Below are 18,400 nucleotides of genomic sequence, written 5' to 3' on the forward strand. Positions count from 1 at the left end.
TAGATTTTCTCCAAGTTTACCCAACCAATAATAATCAGAATATTAATTGAACAACAATCCAAAATGATTTAATTATTCCGAAAGTCACAAAATATAAATTTGAAATGAGAAAAAACAAATTAGATGATTGAAAACCAACGTGATGTGCTTGGACAAAGCATCACCCCGGGGAAACAACACAACATCCGCGCCTGTGTACCCGTGTCCCAGTCCTCTGGAACCCACGTCGTGTACGTATCCGCGGCCAGCGTATGTGTCTGCATCTGCCGACCCCGACTTACATAGTCATTTATGTATAATGTAGGTAATATATTAGCTCGAGCTCGCTCCACACCGCATCATGCGACGGACGAGTTCATTTACATTGTTAGCCGGTCTATTTGCAAACCAACTGGGCCTTCAGGTTGAGTCACGACAATCCTTTGCCCATTGCAGGAACTCATCCAATGCGCTGACTGCTAAATTCCGAGAAAGGGCTTTGACACGAAGATTACGATCGGTGGTAATAAGAACTAATTCCGTTTGAATGAAACACTTGCCATCTGAAATAAAATTATTAAGTATTATTTTTAAACGAAAATCAAATTTTGCTTACCTGTGCATTGTTCGGTTTTGGCCGTTTTTGATACAGCCACGGCTGTTGCCAGAATTTTGTCGTCGTTAGATAGATACTCTTCCTCAACTAAGGCAAACACCGAAGCATTGACAAATGAGCCTTTTGTGGTAGCACATCTAAAAATGAAATTAATAATGAATAAGCATGACTATAGACTTGCAAAGGCAAGTTGACATCATTTCAAAAAATAATATAAATGTATACGTAGAAAAAACTGGCTTCGATTTCACCCATTAAGTCGAAATCAGAAATCAGTAACCAACAAAAAACAAAACAATAGCTTACTTGACATTGCTCTTGGCCGACTTGATAAACTCCAACGACTTTTTTGCCCGAGACGACACCTCGTCAAAGTGGTGAATGCGCTGTGTTTGCTTCGAGCTGCGGTATAAGTCCAACTTAACGCCCTTGGACAATCCATCTAGTTCCTTGACCACTGTCAATGGTATAATTAGAGTGTAACGCTTGAACTCTGTGGATAGTTTTTCAAAGTCCTCTAGACAATCGATGAAGCAGTTGGTGTCGGGTAGAAGATAACGCGGACGCACTTCAATGTAAATTTTGGTGTCCACGAACTTGAGGATTTCCTCTAGCTTGCTGGTGCATATCTGCTTAACCTTAGCCTTGGCCTCAAGTTCCTTCTTCAGCTTACACAGCTGGGATACGTCTGCGTCAGTGGAAGGACATAGCAATTCCTCAACAGCTTGACTTTGGACCTTTGACACGTTTACTGCAAGACCACAACTTTCAGCGTCAAAGCTTTCCAAGGCGTTCTTCATAGCTGCGTTTAGATCCTCAATGGTGAAGCTCGAGTCCAGAGGCTGTTGCAAAGACTTTTGATGCTGGCCATAAAAGTCCTGGAACTGAGCAATCCTTCGCATACGTTCGATGAACTGAACGCGTTCTGGTCCGCGTTTGAGGCAATCCTTGCTCATCGATTCACGACCCAATGGGCTAAATCCGCTAAGGGCAATATCTTCATCCAAAAGAATTTCCTTTTTTCCCGGTTTCTGCTTTCCTAAAAGGCATTCAATGTACTCGAATAGAGTGAATAGCTCAGCCCAGCAATCTATGAAAGAATGTCTGTTGGACAAAGATTGTTATAAGTATACACTCCAAACTTATTATACAGAATAAGAAATATAATACATACTCTTCCGTTCTGACAGGTTCCCAAACATCGACATTGATGCTCAACCAATGAACATAAACCTTTACATACTGCAAATAAGTGTTGACTGTTGTAAAGCTAAAATAGAATGATAATAAACAATAATTCTTATGAACAGCAATGGTTATTCGTACTCTTCTTCTGGAAGACACTGGATATTTGTAGAGTCCTCCACGAAACCGACCAGCAACTGGTTTATTTTCTTCAGCATGAGTCCAAAAAATGAGTTGGCAAAATTAAAGCTGTGATAACGCATCTCCCGGCGTGACGCTATACAACAAAAACAAGTCATTAATTTTACCCATGATTAGCCGTTATCATTCATACTTTTCCGTTTGTTGTGCTCGACGACGAACAAGTTGAGTGCCACAATTTTCAGCAGTTTGGAGCGTGACAACAGGTTGTTGTGCTTAAGCGCAGCGCCCATTTGTATTTGCAGTTTCCTAAGCAATGGATATAACGAGTCCACGCTGTGAATGATTTTAAAGTTAGATTAAACACCGGTTTTCAGCTTTCTCTTTCATAAAATATACTTACTCTGTACCGGTATAGAGTTTGCCTATTAGATATAAATAAAGCGAAACGATGCGAGGCAGAAGCTCCTCCGGTGCCATCTCCTCATAACGGTTGACTTCGGCCACGGTCGCCTTGTTGCCTTTTGCCTTATTGCCCTTATCGTCGGTGCGATGTAGGCGTCGAATTCCGTCTGGATAGATCCAGACCTCTTTCCGCATCTGTTTTGACTTTTGGTTCTTCGGCGCCACTGCACAATGCATGGGAGATTGTTTCATCTCGGTCTCCTCGTACTTGCGCCGAATCTCGTCAAACAAATCGAGAAGGCTTTCCTTGGCCGTTTGAATTGAGTTGGATGTCAACAGACTACGGACGTAATAGTAAACGGCATCAAATCGTTTGTGCTGAAGAATATATATGCAGATTAGTGAGAATAACATTAATTTGAGCTTTAAATCGATTTACATGATACATGGATATGACCGCCAGCTGATTGTAAGGTGCCCCATTGCCGGGCACCAGCTCCTGCGCCTTTTGATAGTATTTAGCCGCCTCTACATAGTCCGTAGCTTTAACGTGATTAACCCGGTAGCGCGACAAATCACCCAGGCATATAAGCAGTCGCTGGGCCACCACTTTGAGAGCGCTCTCACAACGCGACGATACTACACACTTGGTCATCAACTTGTCGTAGACCAAGCGGTAAAACTTGGTGGCTTGCTCAATCAAAATGAGAGTATGGGTGTGCGCCTGGTCCGTTTGCTGTCGCTTCAGGTGATCCCGCACATTGTAGAAAAGTAGTTTCCAAAAGAAAACATCGACCTTGTGCTCACACACAAACTTAAGCTGTTCTAAAATAAGATGCTTGAAGGCGTCCTGCAGCTGGTCGTGAATATAGCAAAAGTTCTTCCAGTTCTGGGGGAGGTTTCTCTAATGAATTATGGATCTCTGGGGCACAATGTACGTACTCACCACTAATATAAGATTCCTTTGATTTAGAACCATTAGCTGATCATACAACTGGACAATGTTTTTCGAATGTGGCATGTTCAATAGAGGTTCAAACCAATCCGGATGCTCAGTGGTCAAACGGGTGCGCGTAACTGGCGACTGCGGAGCATGCTCCTTATCCTTGCCAATGTGCGCGTTACGACCCCTGCGACGAGCATTGTGTCCGCATTTGCCATTTCCATTTTTATTTCCACCACCCGTTACAGAGGGTGCTACGCGCAAGATGCCAGGAATTCCACCTTCCCGCACTAGTTTCCCGCTGGTATCCAAAACGGGATGGGCCGCGTCGGGATTAGGTTTCCCAGGAGCCGCCTTGCTGAGGATTGCGACTGTGGTGAAATCGAAAGATGCTATATACGTATATATAATGCGTCATGCATACGTTTACCTGGCCTTGAAGCATTCGCAGTCGTAGCAACTGGCTCCGCATTTTCAGCGTTTTCCGTCTCCAACGCTGTTGTTGTTGCTGCGTGGCTGTGGCTGCAGCTGGCCGCGATTTTATTCTGCAGACGTTTAGGCAGCGTCCCAATGATCAGCGATATATCATTTTGATCTCTCGTTCCCTTTCGAATCATATTTCAAGCGATGCTTTTGCTGGTGCATTTATCCCTTTGTTGGAAGTTTGTCAAATGTGTAGAGTGTAAATTACGCCTCGAAAAATCTGTAGAGTGGCAGTGTGGCCAATAACCAGAGTGTAGTAGTGTGACCAGGTCGTATTCAATGCTGTATTGACTGCTAGCAATTGCATCCTGTTGGCGCCAAATTTGTATTTTAAGTGAATCTTTTATGGGGACACTGCATTTTAAAATGTGTTTAGATCATTTCTCAACTGCCAGAAGTCAAGAACAACTTTATATTTTACTTAATTTTTTATAAAACATGCGAACAAGATAATATCATCGGCTAATTACTTACCATTTGGAGTCAAATTGAATCAAAAAGAAATAACTACAGGAATCCGGAATTATATAACTCCCGATTAATCACTTAGTTCTCCATTCTTCTAGAAAATCGTTTAATAATTTGTTTTGATTAGACCAAACATTTCATACTGTTCCTTAAACTGAAAATAATAGCTTTTTAATCAAATAAGTCTTTGCATTTTAGAGTATGAGTTCGCTTTATGTTTATATCTTTTGTCGGGTTTAATTTTGTTACGTACATGACTTTTTTTAATTATACTGTTTCAGTCTTCCACTAACGTAAATTTATTGGATAGCGCTGTGAAAGTAATCATTTTCGGCCCATATTGCTTTATGTGGTAAGTATTATTTAGAAAATACTAAGTTAAGCATTTTGGAAAGGAAATTTTTGATCAATCTCTTACAAATAGCTGATTTATATTAAGAGATGTAGATAATTTAGTCAATGAGTAAATGATGGATTGGTTACTTTAATTATATTATACATACATAAGTCGTGTACACTTTAGATTCAAATAAGTTGTATAAATTGTTACAGTGCAACTACAAGGAATGGCTGAAGCAGACTCCTTGGTGTTTATAAATGTTGTATATATCGGCAAAATCGATCATTAATTTTTTATGAACTGTTCAATGTGAGCGTCAATAGATTTATATAAATATTGTAATAAATAATTACGTAAAAATGTTATCATATTTTAATCATTAATCCTAGTTCCCACATGTTTGTTTTATATGTTTGTTTCATGAATCGGGATTTTATCTTGTACACGCAATGGTTAAAAAATCTAAAAATTATAATTTAACGTCTCTAAGCAATTCAACGGATTGTGGATGTCCATTCAATATCATTTAAAAAAGATTTCTACCGCAGCTCAGTAAATTTATGAATATTCATTGCTTCGCATTTTATCCTTGTCGGTGTCCTGCAAGAAGAAACCAATCAAAATTGATTAGCGAAGTCTTTGGAAGGCAATTTGAGACTCACTCACCTTAAAGCGCACGCCGATTTTAATTTGTTCAGTACTGAAATCACGATCACGGGTTTTTAACCTGGCCCTGTTCGTATTATTCTGTTGATATTCATTTTTTCGGTTATTGGATCCGTAGTGGGACCCAAAGTCATTTTCTCTGTCAAAGTCCGGGCCGTCTCGGTCCTTGAACTGATAGTCGCCGCCCGATTTCTGAATGTCGAAGCCTCGACGATACTCGCTGTAGTTGCTGTGTGAACCGCCACTGCCGGCACCGCCCCTATGACCTGGATTTCGGAAACCAGCTCCTCCTCCAGCATTAAAGTGTTTTTGTGACATGCCGCCGCGTCCATCGCGATCCCTGTCCTTATCGTCCGCCTGGCGATTGAAACTGCGGGCAAGTGGGGCCTGTACTTGGTTGTTACCATCGGGTACGTGCATTGGCGGACGCTTGGAGGAGACCTCTTCTTCCTGCTTCTTTTCATAGTGGAAGAAGTCATCGAATATGGACGTTGAATGGTTGTAAGAGTGCAAGATCTGGAGCACTTCGATGCCTTTATCGTTGGGAACTTCCTGGGTATCCCTCGAGTTCGTCACCGATTTATTTTCATTGTTTTCCAGTCGAATGTGACGCAGTTTTACATTAGGCACATCTTTCACATATATCCATTTCACTTTAAACTTGCCCCTCCACTTGTCCTGGGACCAGACGCTCGACGTTGAGTTATAGTCAACCGCCGTCATCATTTGTGCCATGCCGCAGAAATGGCCAGACCCATTCACCGAGAAGAACAGCATTATGATGCCGCCCTCTTTGTGTCGCTCCTTGAAGGCATCATCCAACCTCTTGTTGCCGTGATCGGTTGAGCACCAAATCTCATACTTTATACTGCGGTGGATATCATCTTCGGAATACGATTTAATGACGAAGAACCTGAAAAAGGATAAATAAGGTTGTTAGAAAGCTGTGAAATCTAACATATATCAATAGTAAATTTACCTGGCTTCTGCAGCTTTGTTCAAGTCCACCACTTTTGGGTTGTAATTGTTTTTGTCTTTTAATTCGTCCAACAGAAGTTGGGGATCGACAGGCACCTCTTCGGTTGCAGATGTGGCTTCCACCGGTCGTGATTGGTTCTCGTCCCGGTACTCAAATTTAGAAGCATTCTCAAACTCGTTGCTCCGGAAACTGTTATAGTTGCCTGATCGCTCTGAGTTTCGGTTTGGATGTGGTACGCCCTCGTGTCTCCTGGCGTTGGGTGGTCCAAAGGGACCTGAATTAGTCGCTGGACGAGGGGCTGCATGGTGAACAGGCTGCTGGGTTCCTAGATTCCTTCGGACGGGACCCGTTGGCGAAACCTTGGCTCTGCTGAAATTATTGTTGCTGCCCAAGCCCTTATGTTCGTACTTCTGGAAGTTTTCTGTGTCCTTGTGCACCTTCTCGGTTCGTGCGCCCAATGGAGGTGCTGTGTTGCCCGATATGGAAAAATCAGAACCTAAGTCAGAATATCCCAAGTCGATCGGCGAGGGAGGAGAAGGTACGGGAGGTGGTTTATTGTTCGGCAAGTCCCATACGTTAACATCTAAATTGTGCTTTCCTGGAACCATTGGTGGTGGTGGCATGCCGGGACCCTTTTTCTTATTGTTGGAAGTGGTGGACGCTGCCTGTATACATAGCCAGGTTATAATGATATTTCGGTCGGTGGCCAAAGGTGCAAGGTACTTACTCTGGATGTTAGTTTTGCCGGCTGAGAGGCAATAGAGGCCCATGTTGTCTTCTTGGGAGCAGCAGTAACTTCTTGATTTTGTGCTTCATCGCTTGTTCTGTTATCCAGCTTTGTAGACGGGTGATCGTTCTCATTTCGAATCGACTATTGTTAATTATTTTTAAAGATAATTAAATTGTAAGGTTTGGAACATATATGTATATACACAAACCTGTGCTGCTGGTTTCCTGGAATTCCAAGGATTTACTTGATGTTCATCGCGTCGTGTGTTATTGGGAATACTATGTCCATGTCTTTTATATGAATCTGTAAGTGTTGTTAAATCAAAAATAAGAATGATTTTTTAAATATTGCGGCAGTAAGAAATACAATTATTTATGAACTGAGCCATAAGACGCGCCTATATTTGATTATAATTTCTGGGAAAATATTCCTTAACAAAACACTTGGGAAATCTGTGGGTGAAAATGGATTACTACAAAATTGAAGGAGACAAAGCAACTGGAAATTACATTTCGTATTTGATTATATTTCACTTTTAGGCAAATAAATTTTAAGAAAATTATCAAAATTTGTCTTTCAAATGGAGGATGATTTACACAGCGAACTCGAACCGGATACTATTCCAATTAAAATTGGTATAATTGGAGAGGCCAATCTGGACAAGCCCATATATTTGGAAGAGCGCATGGAATATGCTGTCTGCACTCCGTTTGGAAAACCATCAGATGTGGTCATCGATGGCCAAATAGATGGCGTAAATGTGTGTCTCCTGTCGCGAAATGGCCGAAGCCACGACATCATGCCGAGTAACATTAACTACCGGGCCAATGTATGGGCTATGCGTAAGATGGGCTGCACCCATATCTTAGTGACCAACACGTTTAGCTCCCTAAGGGATACCTTCCAGCCGGGACATTTAGTGGTACCCGAAGATGTGATCGATTATACGACAAGGCGTGCCCAGACCTTTTATGACGGTGCCGTAGGAAGTCCTTTGGGAGTCTGCCACGTTCCCATGAATCCCACCTTTTGCGAGCGCACCAGGCAGCACCTTATAAATGCTGCCAAAGAATTAGAATTTCCTACCCGATCTAGTGGTACTGTTCTCACCCTGGAAGGACCTCGTTACTCGACCGTTGCCGAAAACAATATGTTCCGTAAGTGGGGCGCCGACCTGCTGAGCATGACCCTTTGTCCCGAGGCCATTTTGGCCAAAGAGGCCGGAATCCCGTACGCCTCCTTGGGTCTGGTCACCAACATGGAGTGCTGGTGCGCCCAGCAGCCTAACGCCACCACCCATGAAATCATCTACATTTTCAAGAAGCAATCTGAAAACCTTCAGAAGGTTTTGACCACGGCTATAAAAACTATGGCTGCTGAGGATTGGGCTGAGGATATCTTGAAGGCAAAGGTAATGTTGATACTTGGCAGTTATATATAGATAATTATTCTACAATATAATATTTGCAGATTCTAGTGTGCAGTAACTTCGCCAATAGTAAATAATGCGTCCTCGTTAGAAAACATTTGTTTCGAAATAAAATTATACATTTTTCTATAAATATATTACTAAGAAAATCTAGTGATTTGAGCATATGTGAAGCTTAATTGCTTGTAAATAAATACAGGAAAATAAGTTCTATAACGCTTGAACGTATAGTGGAACAATTAAATGTTTTCGTATAATTATAATAGCTCAGTTCAGCTGTTCTTGATCTTGATCTTTTCTTGACAATCTGCGAGAGTAGGAAATGAGAGATATAAGGCCCAAGTAAATCCAATAGGAAGCTAATCGGACTAATCGACTTCCCGGTGCACCGACTTATGCATATTCGCAGAGTCGAAAAACCAGTTAGCGAGAACGATTACACACTGAGTACGAGTACTGCTGGGTGAAAACAACTATACATACCATGGTTGGCGTTTGCTTTTCGGCCCTTGTTCATATTATTCCATGGAGTGTTGCAATTCTCCTTAAAGTTAAACGGCGGATATTGGAATTGCATAGAGTTTTCATTGACTTGATAGGTGGAAAAATTGGAAGCGCAATCGATGGAAATTGTTAGATGGTTAAGGATCTAATATAAGCTATATTGTCAAGTACTCACCAGAGACGACTTCATCGTGAGTGGGAGAGGACAGATTTTCGTACGAGGCCTCATCGACTTGCTGGCTCCATGGTATATTGCGCTCCTCGACCGATTTAGCTACATTATGGGGCATGGTAAAACAGAGAAAATCGCATTAAAACCGCACATTAAGCAAGAAATACGATCGAAAGTCGGGCTATCGAGTAGAGTAGTTGTTCCTGTCTATAAGAAAACGGCTCTCTGTCTGTGGTGGTAGGTTATATACCTGTGTTTCCTGGTATTTTCATCTGAAACAAAAACACACCGCAGGTTAGTTATATTTATTATGTATTATGTATTACATCTACATCACTTCGATGTACACAATCACAGCGTTTTTATCGAAAATCTTCCTGCGAAATCCCGACATAAATCGAACCGAGCATATGTACATATGTGTGTATGCAAAATACAATTACCTGATCCACGCCTGACATTTGCTGCACTTTTTGCCTGCAAATAGGAAATGTAATAAGTATTCCGGTTCTGATTCGGTTAGATAATTGCCGCTCTATTACCCCTCTTAAAATAAATGATATAAAAACACAAGGCAGGCGGAATTTGTTGCTTAAAAGTTTTTAAAAACTCCGATATATTTTTTACTTAAAGAACCACATACACTGACACCACACGCACATTAACCAATACAGTGATAGAATTCTTAACGCTTCCGAAGCCATCTATTTTACCGAACGGCGTTGCGGAGACAAAAGCGATGTTCGCAACACTAAAATAACGGCTATCGATTTGAATCCAAAGTTTAGAAGAAATTAGGTTATAAAACTTGTGAAAATTAAATTTCGTTATATTCCTGTTTAAATCCCATTAAATACTTAATATTAAAGAAAAAATATGTAGTGGTATTTTTTTAACACTACCTGATAGCAAACATACCAGGGCCGCATTACAACAGTATTCATTCAGTTTTCATCGATGAAAATACCAAAACGAAAGTCATTCATATATTATGTTGTTTTAGTAACCTGGTAAATAATCGATTGTTACAGTAAAATAGTCGATTTTCGAAAACATGTTGAAACATCGATAATATAACGAACACATCGATTTTGTCCCAGCTCTAAAAAGTAGCCACCTCATCTTTGTCAGCCGTAGATTTTATTAGATTTAAATTGTGAGCTATGGCGAGGGCGGCTTTTATAATGTGCCTACTGATGGCCTGTGCCTGGGGCAGCCATGCCGTGATGTTCAAGCTGTCGCCGAACACCCAGAAGTGCCTCAAGGAAGACATCCAGGCAAATCAACTGGTAATGGGCGAATACGAGGTTTCCGACGTGCCCGGCCAGATCATCGACTACATAGTAAGTTTTCTTTATGGTATATTTTTTCCCGTGGATCTAATAAGACATTTTTGTCGAAAAGGCTCGCGATACCAAGGGACACATCCTGTCGCAGAAGGAGCACATTAGTAAGGGCAAATTCAGCTTCATGTCAGAGGTGTACGACGCCTACGAGATATGCTTCATATCCAAAGTTCCTGCACGTAAGTCATATGCTTTGTAATGTTCATTGGATGGGCATACCTGCCATGAAAATCACACGTCATACTATTTTAATGTTTATTTACTTGAAGTGACAGATTGGGTAAGATCATTCAGCATCTTCCCCTTGTAAGAAATACATGATGTTACGTTCGATCTCGTGGGTTTCAATTAGATTTTTAGAGTACTTTGTATCTTGATAATTTAATATATCTTTTTATCTTTCCAGACCAACGCGGCCTTGTACAGGAAGTTACGCTCTTGACGAAAAAGGGTGTTGAAACCAAGAGCTATGAAGGCGTAAGTTAATTTAAGTCAACTTCTCTTATCTCTTAATGGCTTGTATTTTTCTACCCCTAAAAAAAAAAGATCGGCGAGGCCTCCAAGCTGAAGCCCCTGGAAGTTGATCTTAAGCGTTTGGAGGACCTTTCCGACTCCATTGTGCGTGATTTCGTTCTTATGCGCAAGCGAGAGGAAGAAATGCGTGATACCAATGGTGAGAATTGTGACAAAATGTCATATAAACTTATCTAATTTTTTCTTTATCTTCCTACAGAGAAAACCAACAGCCGGGTCCTGTTCTTCAGCATCTTCAGTATGTGCTGCCTTTTGGGTTTGGCGACGTGGCAAGTTCTGTACCTTCGCAGATACTTCAAAGCAAAAAAACTCATCGAATAATCGCCTAGCCGTAGTGTTAATCCGTGGAACTGTGTTTAAATGCCTGGTTTAGATTTCATCCTTTCATCCTTTTGAACATTTTTCTGAAATAAATGCAACTACCACGTATGTATATTTTATTACTGCGACTGCTTCCCACATGTCTTGGCGGTGTGACAAATAAATAGCTCGTATTGGACGCGTTTAACATAACAGGTACATAAAACAAAACCACACGGTACAAGTTATTGGCTCAGCTGGCATTAGTTAATAGTTCTGAAGCTCTTAGACGGTAGTTTCCTTCAGCAGCATTGCACTTTCTGTATCAAGACCCTCGGTCTTAATAGCCAACGCCCCGGCTTCATCGGGGTCTTCCTTGCACGGACTTGTAGTTCCCTTCTTCATCAAGATATAGCGCGATTTGGCAACGGAACTGTTTGATGCACTCGAATCGTCCACCACGGATTGTTCCATCCACAAGCTATCGTCGTTCAGCGCTTGATTAACCAAGTTCGCCAAGCTCTCCGGTAATTGGGAAATACCAGTGGGATCTGCAGGGCCTACAAAAACACAAGCAGATGGTTATAGATAAACTAATTTTAACAAACTAGTCTGCCAGCCGGGCTATTGGAGTCACAAATATTTCTTGGCCGGCTTGCAGATTTTATATTAGGCAAAACAACTGAAAAAGATTGGCGATTTCCGCTTTTAAAAAAAGTATAAGATACAAATAAAAAGAAAAGAAGACAAGTGAGGTAAAAAACGTAATTTATTTTCTTAAAGAAGACGAACACATAAACAATATACATATTTAAAACACAGATTCAAAGAAATAGTTTAATACGGGCTTAAGCTGAATCGCTGCTACTGCGAAAAGGAACAGAATACATAAGATTGCTAAGATTTCGATTTGGCTTTTGAAATGCAAACAAATTACAAATTATAACTACAACTGTTCGACATATTTACATATGATTCCGGTAGGTCTACAAGTATATTTACACAAAGTAAATACAAAAGGCACATACTAAATAAAAACTTTTATAAGAGATTTTATAAGATTTAACCTCCCAAATTGCCTGCAAGTTATGGGAATATATACGAGATTTAATAAAGAAATTTGAGTTTCAATGATAAAGAGCTTAGAGATTTCCGTTACTTAAGATAATTGTATAAATAACAAACTATTTTTTGTTAGAACAACAAATTTAAAAGCTAAGGTTTAAGCATAGCCGTACTTTTTGGTAAATCCGTGCATGCATTACTATATATCAGGCGTAAAATAAGTATAAGGTAATGAATAGCGATTAAACAAGCGGAATTTAAATCGCCAGTTTAAAAATACTTTTCTTAAGAACGAAATATAAATAGAAATAACAAAAAACTGAAATTAGTGGATAGTACAACACATAGGAATAACACTAGAGCTGCGTTTTGGGCGCGTTGGATCAGAGCTTGGGGGGCAAACAGCGTCAACTGGTTCAACATCACCCGCTCCCGCCTCATCAACTGTGTCTTCGTCTTTGACTTCATCTTTGATGGATAAGCGCTTTAGGTTCTCTAGCCGTGATTTTAGCTGGCCAGGAGTTACGGTGCCCCGGGAGGGTTTCTCGGCGACTGGAATAACCACTTCGGGGCAGGGCGAAATATCCGAATCGCCAGCTTTACTCTCTGATATTCTGTCCGGGGCCAGTCTACGTTCTAAAGGACTGCGCGAACTGCTCGAGGTTGAGGTACAAGAGCTAGTGATTTCCGGATATGGCGAGTGGGACTCAGTGCTTTCCGGAGTGTAGGGATCTTCGTAAAGTCGCTCGGAGTCCGTGCTCAAGTGTTGTGTATCAATGCGATTAATTATGATGTCCTGCGTTAGCATCAGACGCTTTGACAGCAGTTTATATCGATGAGCAACGGGCTGCCTTTTAATTATGTTCCGGCACATGGGACAAATGGCTTCGCCGGTTCGGGTGCAATCGTCGAACTGCAGTAGACTATTACTAGAAAGGTGTGCGCACAAGCACATGCAGATATTATCGGAATCAATAATGTTAATACTAATATTGGGGAAATTCGAGGAAGTCGTTTTGCCCGCCTCGTCGTCTTGACTAATTTTCATTGAATTGTACAAATTGTGAGCTTCCGTTTCGTTAATCAACTTTGAACTGGTGGCTATATCCTCAAAGAGCTTATTCGAATAGGGACAATATTTCAGTTTGACTGCGGGCAGAGGTGATGTTGATATATTGTTGGGTTTGGCGTAAGTATTCGTGTAGTTGCAATCACAAGATCTATAAGTACCTTTGTTTGGTTTAAGACGGACAGTTAAGTAAACAGGCTACATGACAAAAAAGAAGAGATAATAATTATTAGACCGATTGAAGTGAAAATGCCATAAGAAATGGTATATACATATGATGATCCCTCCGATTTTTCCTATCCGCATCTTTAATAGGTTCTAAATTCTGATTTAAAATCGATACTACGGAATTAAAAACTGTATTCAAACTAACTTCGATGAACCGAAGCCTTAAAATATCCTTACAGATTTATCTGTTATAGATCCTTTTCCGTGTAATCAGTTGTGTTTTTAGTTTATTACAGTTTGAATATCTGTTTCAGAGGATATAGTAAGCGCACTACAAGTGGACTAAGCGACACCATGCCGAAGGAAAACACAGTTGTTAAGAATGGAAGCAGAATTAGAAACAGCCTATTTTTGTGTAAGACATTCGGAAACAATACGAAGCCTCTAATAGCGGAGAGCAAGAATATTTATCAAAAGTGGTGCAAAGGTTGAAGTCAATCAAGATTTGTAAGTAGTTTTAGATTGCTCCTGTAGTTACTAAAAAGGGAAATAAAGTCTAATTCCTTCTAAGCTAATTTACCTTGTGGTCACCCATGCATACTCCTTCACCGATCATTCCATATGTCCAATCATCACCCCGAATAATCTCATGGACTTGGGGACTCATTAGAATCCTATCGCACCAGGCCGGACAGCGAGTGGACATATAGTCGGTGGGCATTTCTGGGTCTTCTTCGAAGGGATATGACGGCACAAACTTAATGGGATATTCGACTAGGACATCTTTAAGAGGCTCCAGTTCTCTGTCAAATTTCTTTAGCTAAAAAGAATGCAATATTAGTTGTTGTTTTTATTAATATCATTATATATTTACCCAATCTTCTTTAAACTTAAGTTGGTGGTCGGCATGACTAAATTCTTTTTTTCCAACGGTAAGTACGTTGTTTCCAGTTGAGTTACGATAATGGATTTTATCGTTTTCATTCTTGACATTTTGAACGCGATGAGGCGTCAAATTTTCAGTTAATTCCTATTACAAAGAATTTGTTAAACATCTGGTAGACAATTTTGTTAGTAATCTTACTTTCACAACGCCTTCAGTGTCACATCTAAAATTAAAATCCCCGAAGAGGAAAAATGGCACAGTGCCATTCTGTTCGTCCAAATGGAACCTGTTTCAAGTGCAACAATTAAGATTGTTTTCAGATAACTAATATCGTAATTACCTTTCAATTGTATGAACTAGGGCTCTTCTCCGCGTCTTACAATAAACGGAAGGAAAATTTTCGCATGCAGCCAAATTAGAAGCATCATGGAATAAATGAATGTTGACTAGATCGATGACTGTGCCATTTATTTCCCACCGTGTTCGCATAAAGCCTTTCCGGGACCATTTACACTGGATGGCAATTAGTAAGCCCACTAATTAATTTATGTCTTAAGTTATGGTTAAAACTTACCTCCGGAAAGAAATGCTGTGGGAATTTAGACTTTTCCTTGGTGGCAATAGTTTCAATATTTCCTGAATAGATATGTTTATCTTTAATATCTTGAAGACTTTCTTCCCAACTGTGGGTTAGGAAATTCCATATTTTCAACGATACAACATCCTTATGGACAAAATAAAGACTTCCAAGGGCCTGCAAATTGAAATATTAATTTTAAGGTTTACTTTCAATATCAACAAACAAAAAGGTTACTTTTTTTCCTTTAAATATGAAAATTTTTTGAACAAAAAATAAAACATTTTTATCAAAAGCACTAATATTTTAAACATAACTGTATGAATTTCAAAATATTTAAAAATAAGTGATAAGTGAAATATCAACTCATCCCTCATGACTAAGACTACTGAACTTAATAACAATTTAAAGAACAATTATTTTCGTATACTTATAATTAAAGAATAAGTGCTTTAAATGCCTTAAATTATCAGAATTTGTTTTGTTGATATACCGATAGACCTAGAAACAAAATATTTACCCACCGTAAAGTGCTCGGCCGACTTGAAGTCCTCGTCCATGAAGATGTGTACGCAGGTGAAGTCGGCCATTTCGGGGGCATCGCAGAGGCATCTAATAAACTCCTGGACATATTCCATGGACTTCTCATACGTCTTTCCGCCCACTTCCTGGAGGTGAAGTGCCAGAAAACGGGGCTGAACGTGGGATATTTTGGCGAGGAATTCGTTTAGCCATAGCTGAAGAAGCCTCTCCGGCTGCAAAGTTTATTGGAAATTCGATTACTGGGGGGCGGGTGTAGACAATACCAATTTGTTTGGGAACACGGATTCGGATATACATATTTATGTCAGTGGGTCCATACATAAATATCCGATTTACGCATCGTGTATGTATGGGCCGTACGTAAACATGTATACTTCCTATAGCCCTATGGCCATCGTATCAACTCCACGGTTCTACGTACGTCCTCGAACAAGCTGCCAACGTTTGCCGTGACCAGAAATATATCCGTACAGGACCCGTCTTCCTGTGCTGAGTCCATTTGATGACACTTTCGCCTGCGATGCAACAATTTTATTCACTTTTTTATCAGCGTTCCAATTTGTAAATACTAATTGAGTCAAGGGGCGCAGTGTGACCGTACTGCTTGTAGAAAACTAGGCCATTTCGTTTATCAGCTTTTAAGTGACCGTTTAACTAATGTTTCAAATTTAAATATATTTTTTACAATATTAACTTTCAAAAACTGATATTTTTGATAACGAATGGAAAACATATTTTTCCCTTTTAGCTTGATTTCTATTTGCATTTTCCTATCTTTAGGGATTTGAAATTTTAAAATAACAACAGCCATCTGTTGGAAATCAAAATCAGGTCACTTCCGGAACTGATTAAGATTAAAATAATAATCAGAAAACATAATTACATATCTTTATTAATAGTTTTTAGTTAGTCAATAGTTTTTCAATGTGACTACAATTTAATACCAATAATTGCATTCCGGAATTAACAATTCAAGCTGTGTGTTGGCCCATTAACCAAATTAAAGGTCCATCGTCTATATTATGAGCATATCCGGCGATGTAAAACTATTAATTACTACGGTGAATACTCACTATATACCCTATTTCCAATTGAATATGTCCAAGTCAAAGTTATTTTTAAAACTAGACCGTTAAAGACTTCAAATTAAATTCAACAAAATTGTAACATTCGTAACACTTGTCTAAAATGTCATCAATTTGTGTCACTTATGCAAATCGTTAATTCCCACAAAACGAGTTTAACAATATGTCAAAAAAACAGTCGAAACCCCAAAACCGAACTGAAACTCGCAAATACTGTATAGGCGGTTGCTATTTCCAGGCTTTTTGAAAGTTGGGTAGTGAAAGTTGTATTGAACTTTTTGCGTCTCTTTCGAAATCCCCAACACAATCCAAGCGATTGCACGTAGCATGAATACTGAACAGCACGTGAGACGGTAGCTACATTTCTTGCAAGAATACACAAGTGCTTCCAACTTCAACCTGCATATATGCCCTATAAGTAGGGGCCAAACCTTTCGGGGGAAAAGCAATGGCAGTTATAAATACTTGCACATACGTCCGTCAGATATTTTCTTTGCAACAAAGTTTTGCGGCTCAAAATTTATAAAGAGCCGGACCGCCAGAAAACCGTTTATTGTACTTTTAGGAACCGTTTAATTCATATCTCGCCGCGATCGAAAAAAATGCGTAATAAATACTTTGTCGTTCTGATATGCGCTTCCTGCATTTGTGCATGTGCCGCTGTGCCGGATAGCTATTCCGGGGATATCCAAAACTCGAATTCATTGGATTTCGGTGCGTGAACTTTTAAAAAGGATTTAAGGAATAATATGTGTTAAATAAACTTTAGAATCCTAATATTCTAACACAATATGAATAAAGTGTGTTTGAAATAAAAGTCGTTAAGTGCTATAAAATGACAAAAGCAAGAAAGGATATTTTTGAATTGAACAATTCTTAATGCGTACATGCGTAATTCATTTAATAGACATAAGACCCACTTCTCAAAAAAAATTAAATTGTTTATCATTTAATTTGTATTTCTTAGGCAATGACAATGGAGGCTATAGCTATAGCTCACCGCCGAACAACAACTACCTACCTCCAGCCACTCCTGCCCCAGAGTACCTTCCTCCGCCAAACAATGGATACCAATATAATCCACCTCCAAACAACAACTATCTGCCACCCCCTAACAACAACTACCTACCTCCTCCTCCTGAATATGGACCACCTCCTGGTTATCCGTCCTATGGTCCACCACCTCCTCCCTTTTATAAGCCAGCTCCGCCCATGCCCTATCATTCGCACGATTCCTTTTTAGAAAAACTGAAGTCCAAGATCAACTTATATACCCTTGGAAAGATATTGCTTAAGCTCTTGATATTCAAGAAAATTGTCAAGTTCATTGGATTAATATTCTTACTTTTGGTTTTGCCAAAGCTGAAAAATATTTTCAAGGATGATATGATGTCTGGATCTGGTGAGAGCGATGGAATGGAGAGTAAATTTGTAGAAACAGATAAGGGTAACGATATTAAATAGAAATTGTTAATCTATGATAATAATTTCTTTCTTTTTACAGATAAATTAGCCCAACAAATTGAAGATCTTTACGATTTTGTTATAAATTCGATAGAAAATTTCGAAGGAAGAAGCTCATAGATCTATACCAAATGTAGTTTAAAATGTATTGTTACTTATTGTATTACATTTTATTATTTATTTGTTAAAATTTGTCTTAAAAATAAAAAAAAATTTATTTCTTAAAAGTGTTCTTGTCTTATAAAATGGTTAAGGTAAATGAATTTTTGTAAGTTAACCCTTTTCATTATTTATTTTATTAAAAATATAGATAAAGTTATTAG

At 39.5% G+C, this 18,400-nt stretch overlaps 6 protein-coding genes across 9 annotated transcripts; 3 read left to right on the plus strand and 3 right to left on the minus strand.

The window, feature by feature from the left end:
- Positions 1–42: 42 nt before the first annotated feature.
- LOC108113728 (telomerase-binding protein EST1A) lies at positions 43–4,006 on the minus strand. Its single transcript, XM_017224414.2, has 10 exons — positions 3,700–4,006; positions 3,273–3,640; positions 2,766–3,215; positions 2,325–2,704; positions 2,115–2,257; positions 1,922–2,057; positions 1,770–1,865; positions 902–1,699; positions 596–732; positions 43–542 (listed from the first exon to the last, which is right to left on the minus strand). The coding sequence occupies exons 1-10, from the start codon at positions 3,884–3,886 to the stop codon at positions 400–402; spliced, it is 2,838 nt and encodes a 945-aa protein (XP_017079903.1). The 5' UTR covers positions 3,887–4,006; the 3' UTR covers positions 43–399.
- Positions 4,007–4,684: 678 nt separating this feature from the next.
- LOC108113730 (YTH domain-containing family protein) lies at positions 4,685–9,743 on the minus strand. The gene is made up of 10 exons (XM_017224416.2): positions 9,583–9,743; positions 9,484–9,517; positions 9,291–9,312; positions 9,044–9,142; positions 8,848–8,955; positions 7,144–7,238; positions 6,933–7,076; positions 6,206–6,870; positions 5,227–6,139; positions 4,685–5,160 (listed from the first exon to the last, which is right to left on the minus strand). Exons 2-10 carry the CDS (start codon positions 9,499–9,501, stop codon positions 5,119–5,121), a joined length of 2,106 nt encoding a protein of 701 aa, XP_017079905.2. The 5' UTR covers positions 9,502–9,517; positions 9,583–9,743; the 3' UTR covers positions 4,685–5,118.
- LOC108113733 (purine nucleoside phosphorylase) lies at positions 7,269–8,589 on the plus strand. Its single transcript, XM_017224421.2, has 2 exons — positions 7,269–8,346; positions 8,406–8,589. The coding sequence occupies exons 1-2, from the start codon at positions 7,516–7,518 to the stop codon at positions 8,439–8,441; spliced, it is 867 nt and encodes a 288-aa protein (XP_017079910.1). The 5' UTR covers positions 7,269–7,515; the 3' UTR covers positions 8,442–8,589.
- Positions 9,744–10,114: 371 nt separating the features above from the next.
- LOC108113735 (transmembrane emp24 domain-containing protein bai) lies at positions 10,115–11,349 on the plus strand. Its single transcript, XM_017224422.2, has 5 exons — positions 10,115–10,383; positions 10,445–10,565; positions 10,793–10,863; positions 10,933–11,059; positions 11,120–11,349. Exons 1-5 carry the CDS (start codon positions 10,204–10,206, stop codon positions 11,239–11,241), a joined length of 621 nt encoding a protein of 206 aa, XP_017079911.2. The 5' UTR covers positions 10,115–10,203; the 3' UTR covers positions 11,242–11,349.
- A 2-nt stretch (positions 11,350–11,351) lies between these two features.
- LOC108113732 (inositol polyphosphate-5-phosphatase A) lies at positions 11,352–16,118 on the minus strand. 4 transcript variants are annotated; one of them, XM_017224418.2, is made up of 9 exons: positions 15,950–16,118; positions 15,510–15,740; positions 14,983–15,162; positions 14,749–14,921; positions 14,607–14,694; positions 14,397–14,552; positions 14,103–14,342; positions 13,516–13,552; positions 11,352–11,780 (listed from the first exon to the last, which is right to left on the minus strand). In XM_017224418.2, the coding sequence occupies exons 1-9, from the start codon at positions 16,025–16,027 to the stop codon at positions 11,506–11,508; spliced, it is 1,458 nt and encodes a 485-aa protein (XP_017079907.2). In that variant the 5' UTR covers positions 16,028–16,118; the 3' UTR covers positions 11,352–11,505. The 4 variants fall into 4 exon arrangements, with proteins under 4 accessions (XP_017079907.2, XP_017079908.2, XP_041674709.1 ...); XM_017224419.2 differs by lacking the exon at positions 13,516–13,552 and having other exon boundaries at positions 11,605–11,780; XM_041818775.1 differs by lacking the exon at positions 11,352–11,780 and having other exon boundaries at positions 11,972–13,552.
- Positions 16,119–17,104: 986 nt separating this feature from the next.
- Positions 17,105–18,219, plus strand: LOC108113709. Its single transcript, XM_017224388.2, has 3 exons — positions 17,105–17,327; positions 17,581–18,060; positions 18,118–18,219. Exons 1-3 carry the CDS (start codon positions 17,216–17,218, stop codon positions 18,195–18,197), a joined length of 672 nt encoding a protein of 223 aa, XP_017079877.1. The 5' UTR covers positions 17,105–17,215; the 3' UTR covers positions 18,198–18,219.
- The last annotated feature ends 181 nt before the right edge of the window (positions 18,220–18,400 follow it).

Source organism: Drosophila eugracilis, unplaced genomic scaffold (genome assembly GCF_018153835.1).
Source record: "Drosophila eugracilis isolate 14026-0451.02 unplaced genomic scaffold, ASM1815383v1 contig_367, whole genome shotgun sequence".
NCBI lineage: Eukaryota > Metazoa > Arthropoda > Insecta > Diptera > Drosophilidae > Drosophila > Drosophila eugracilis.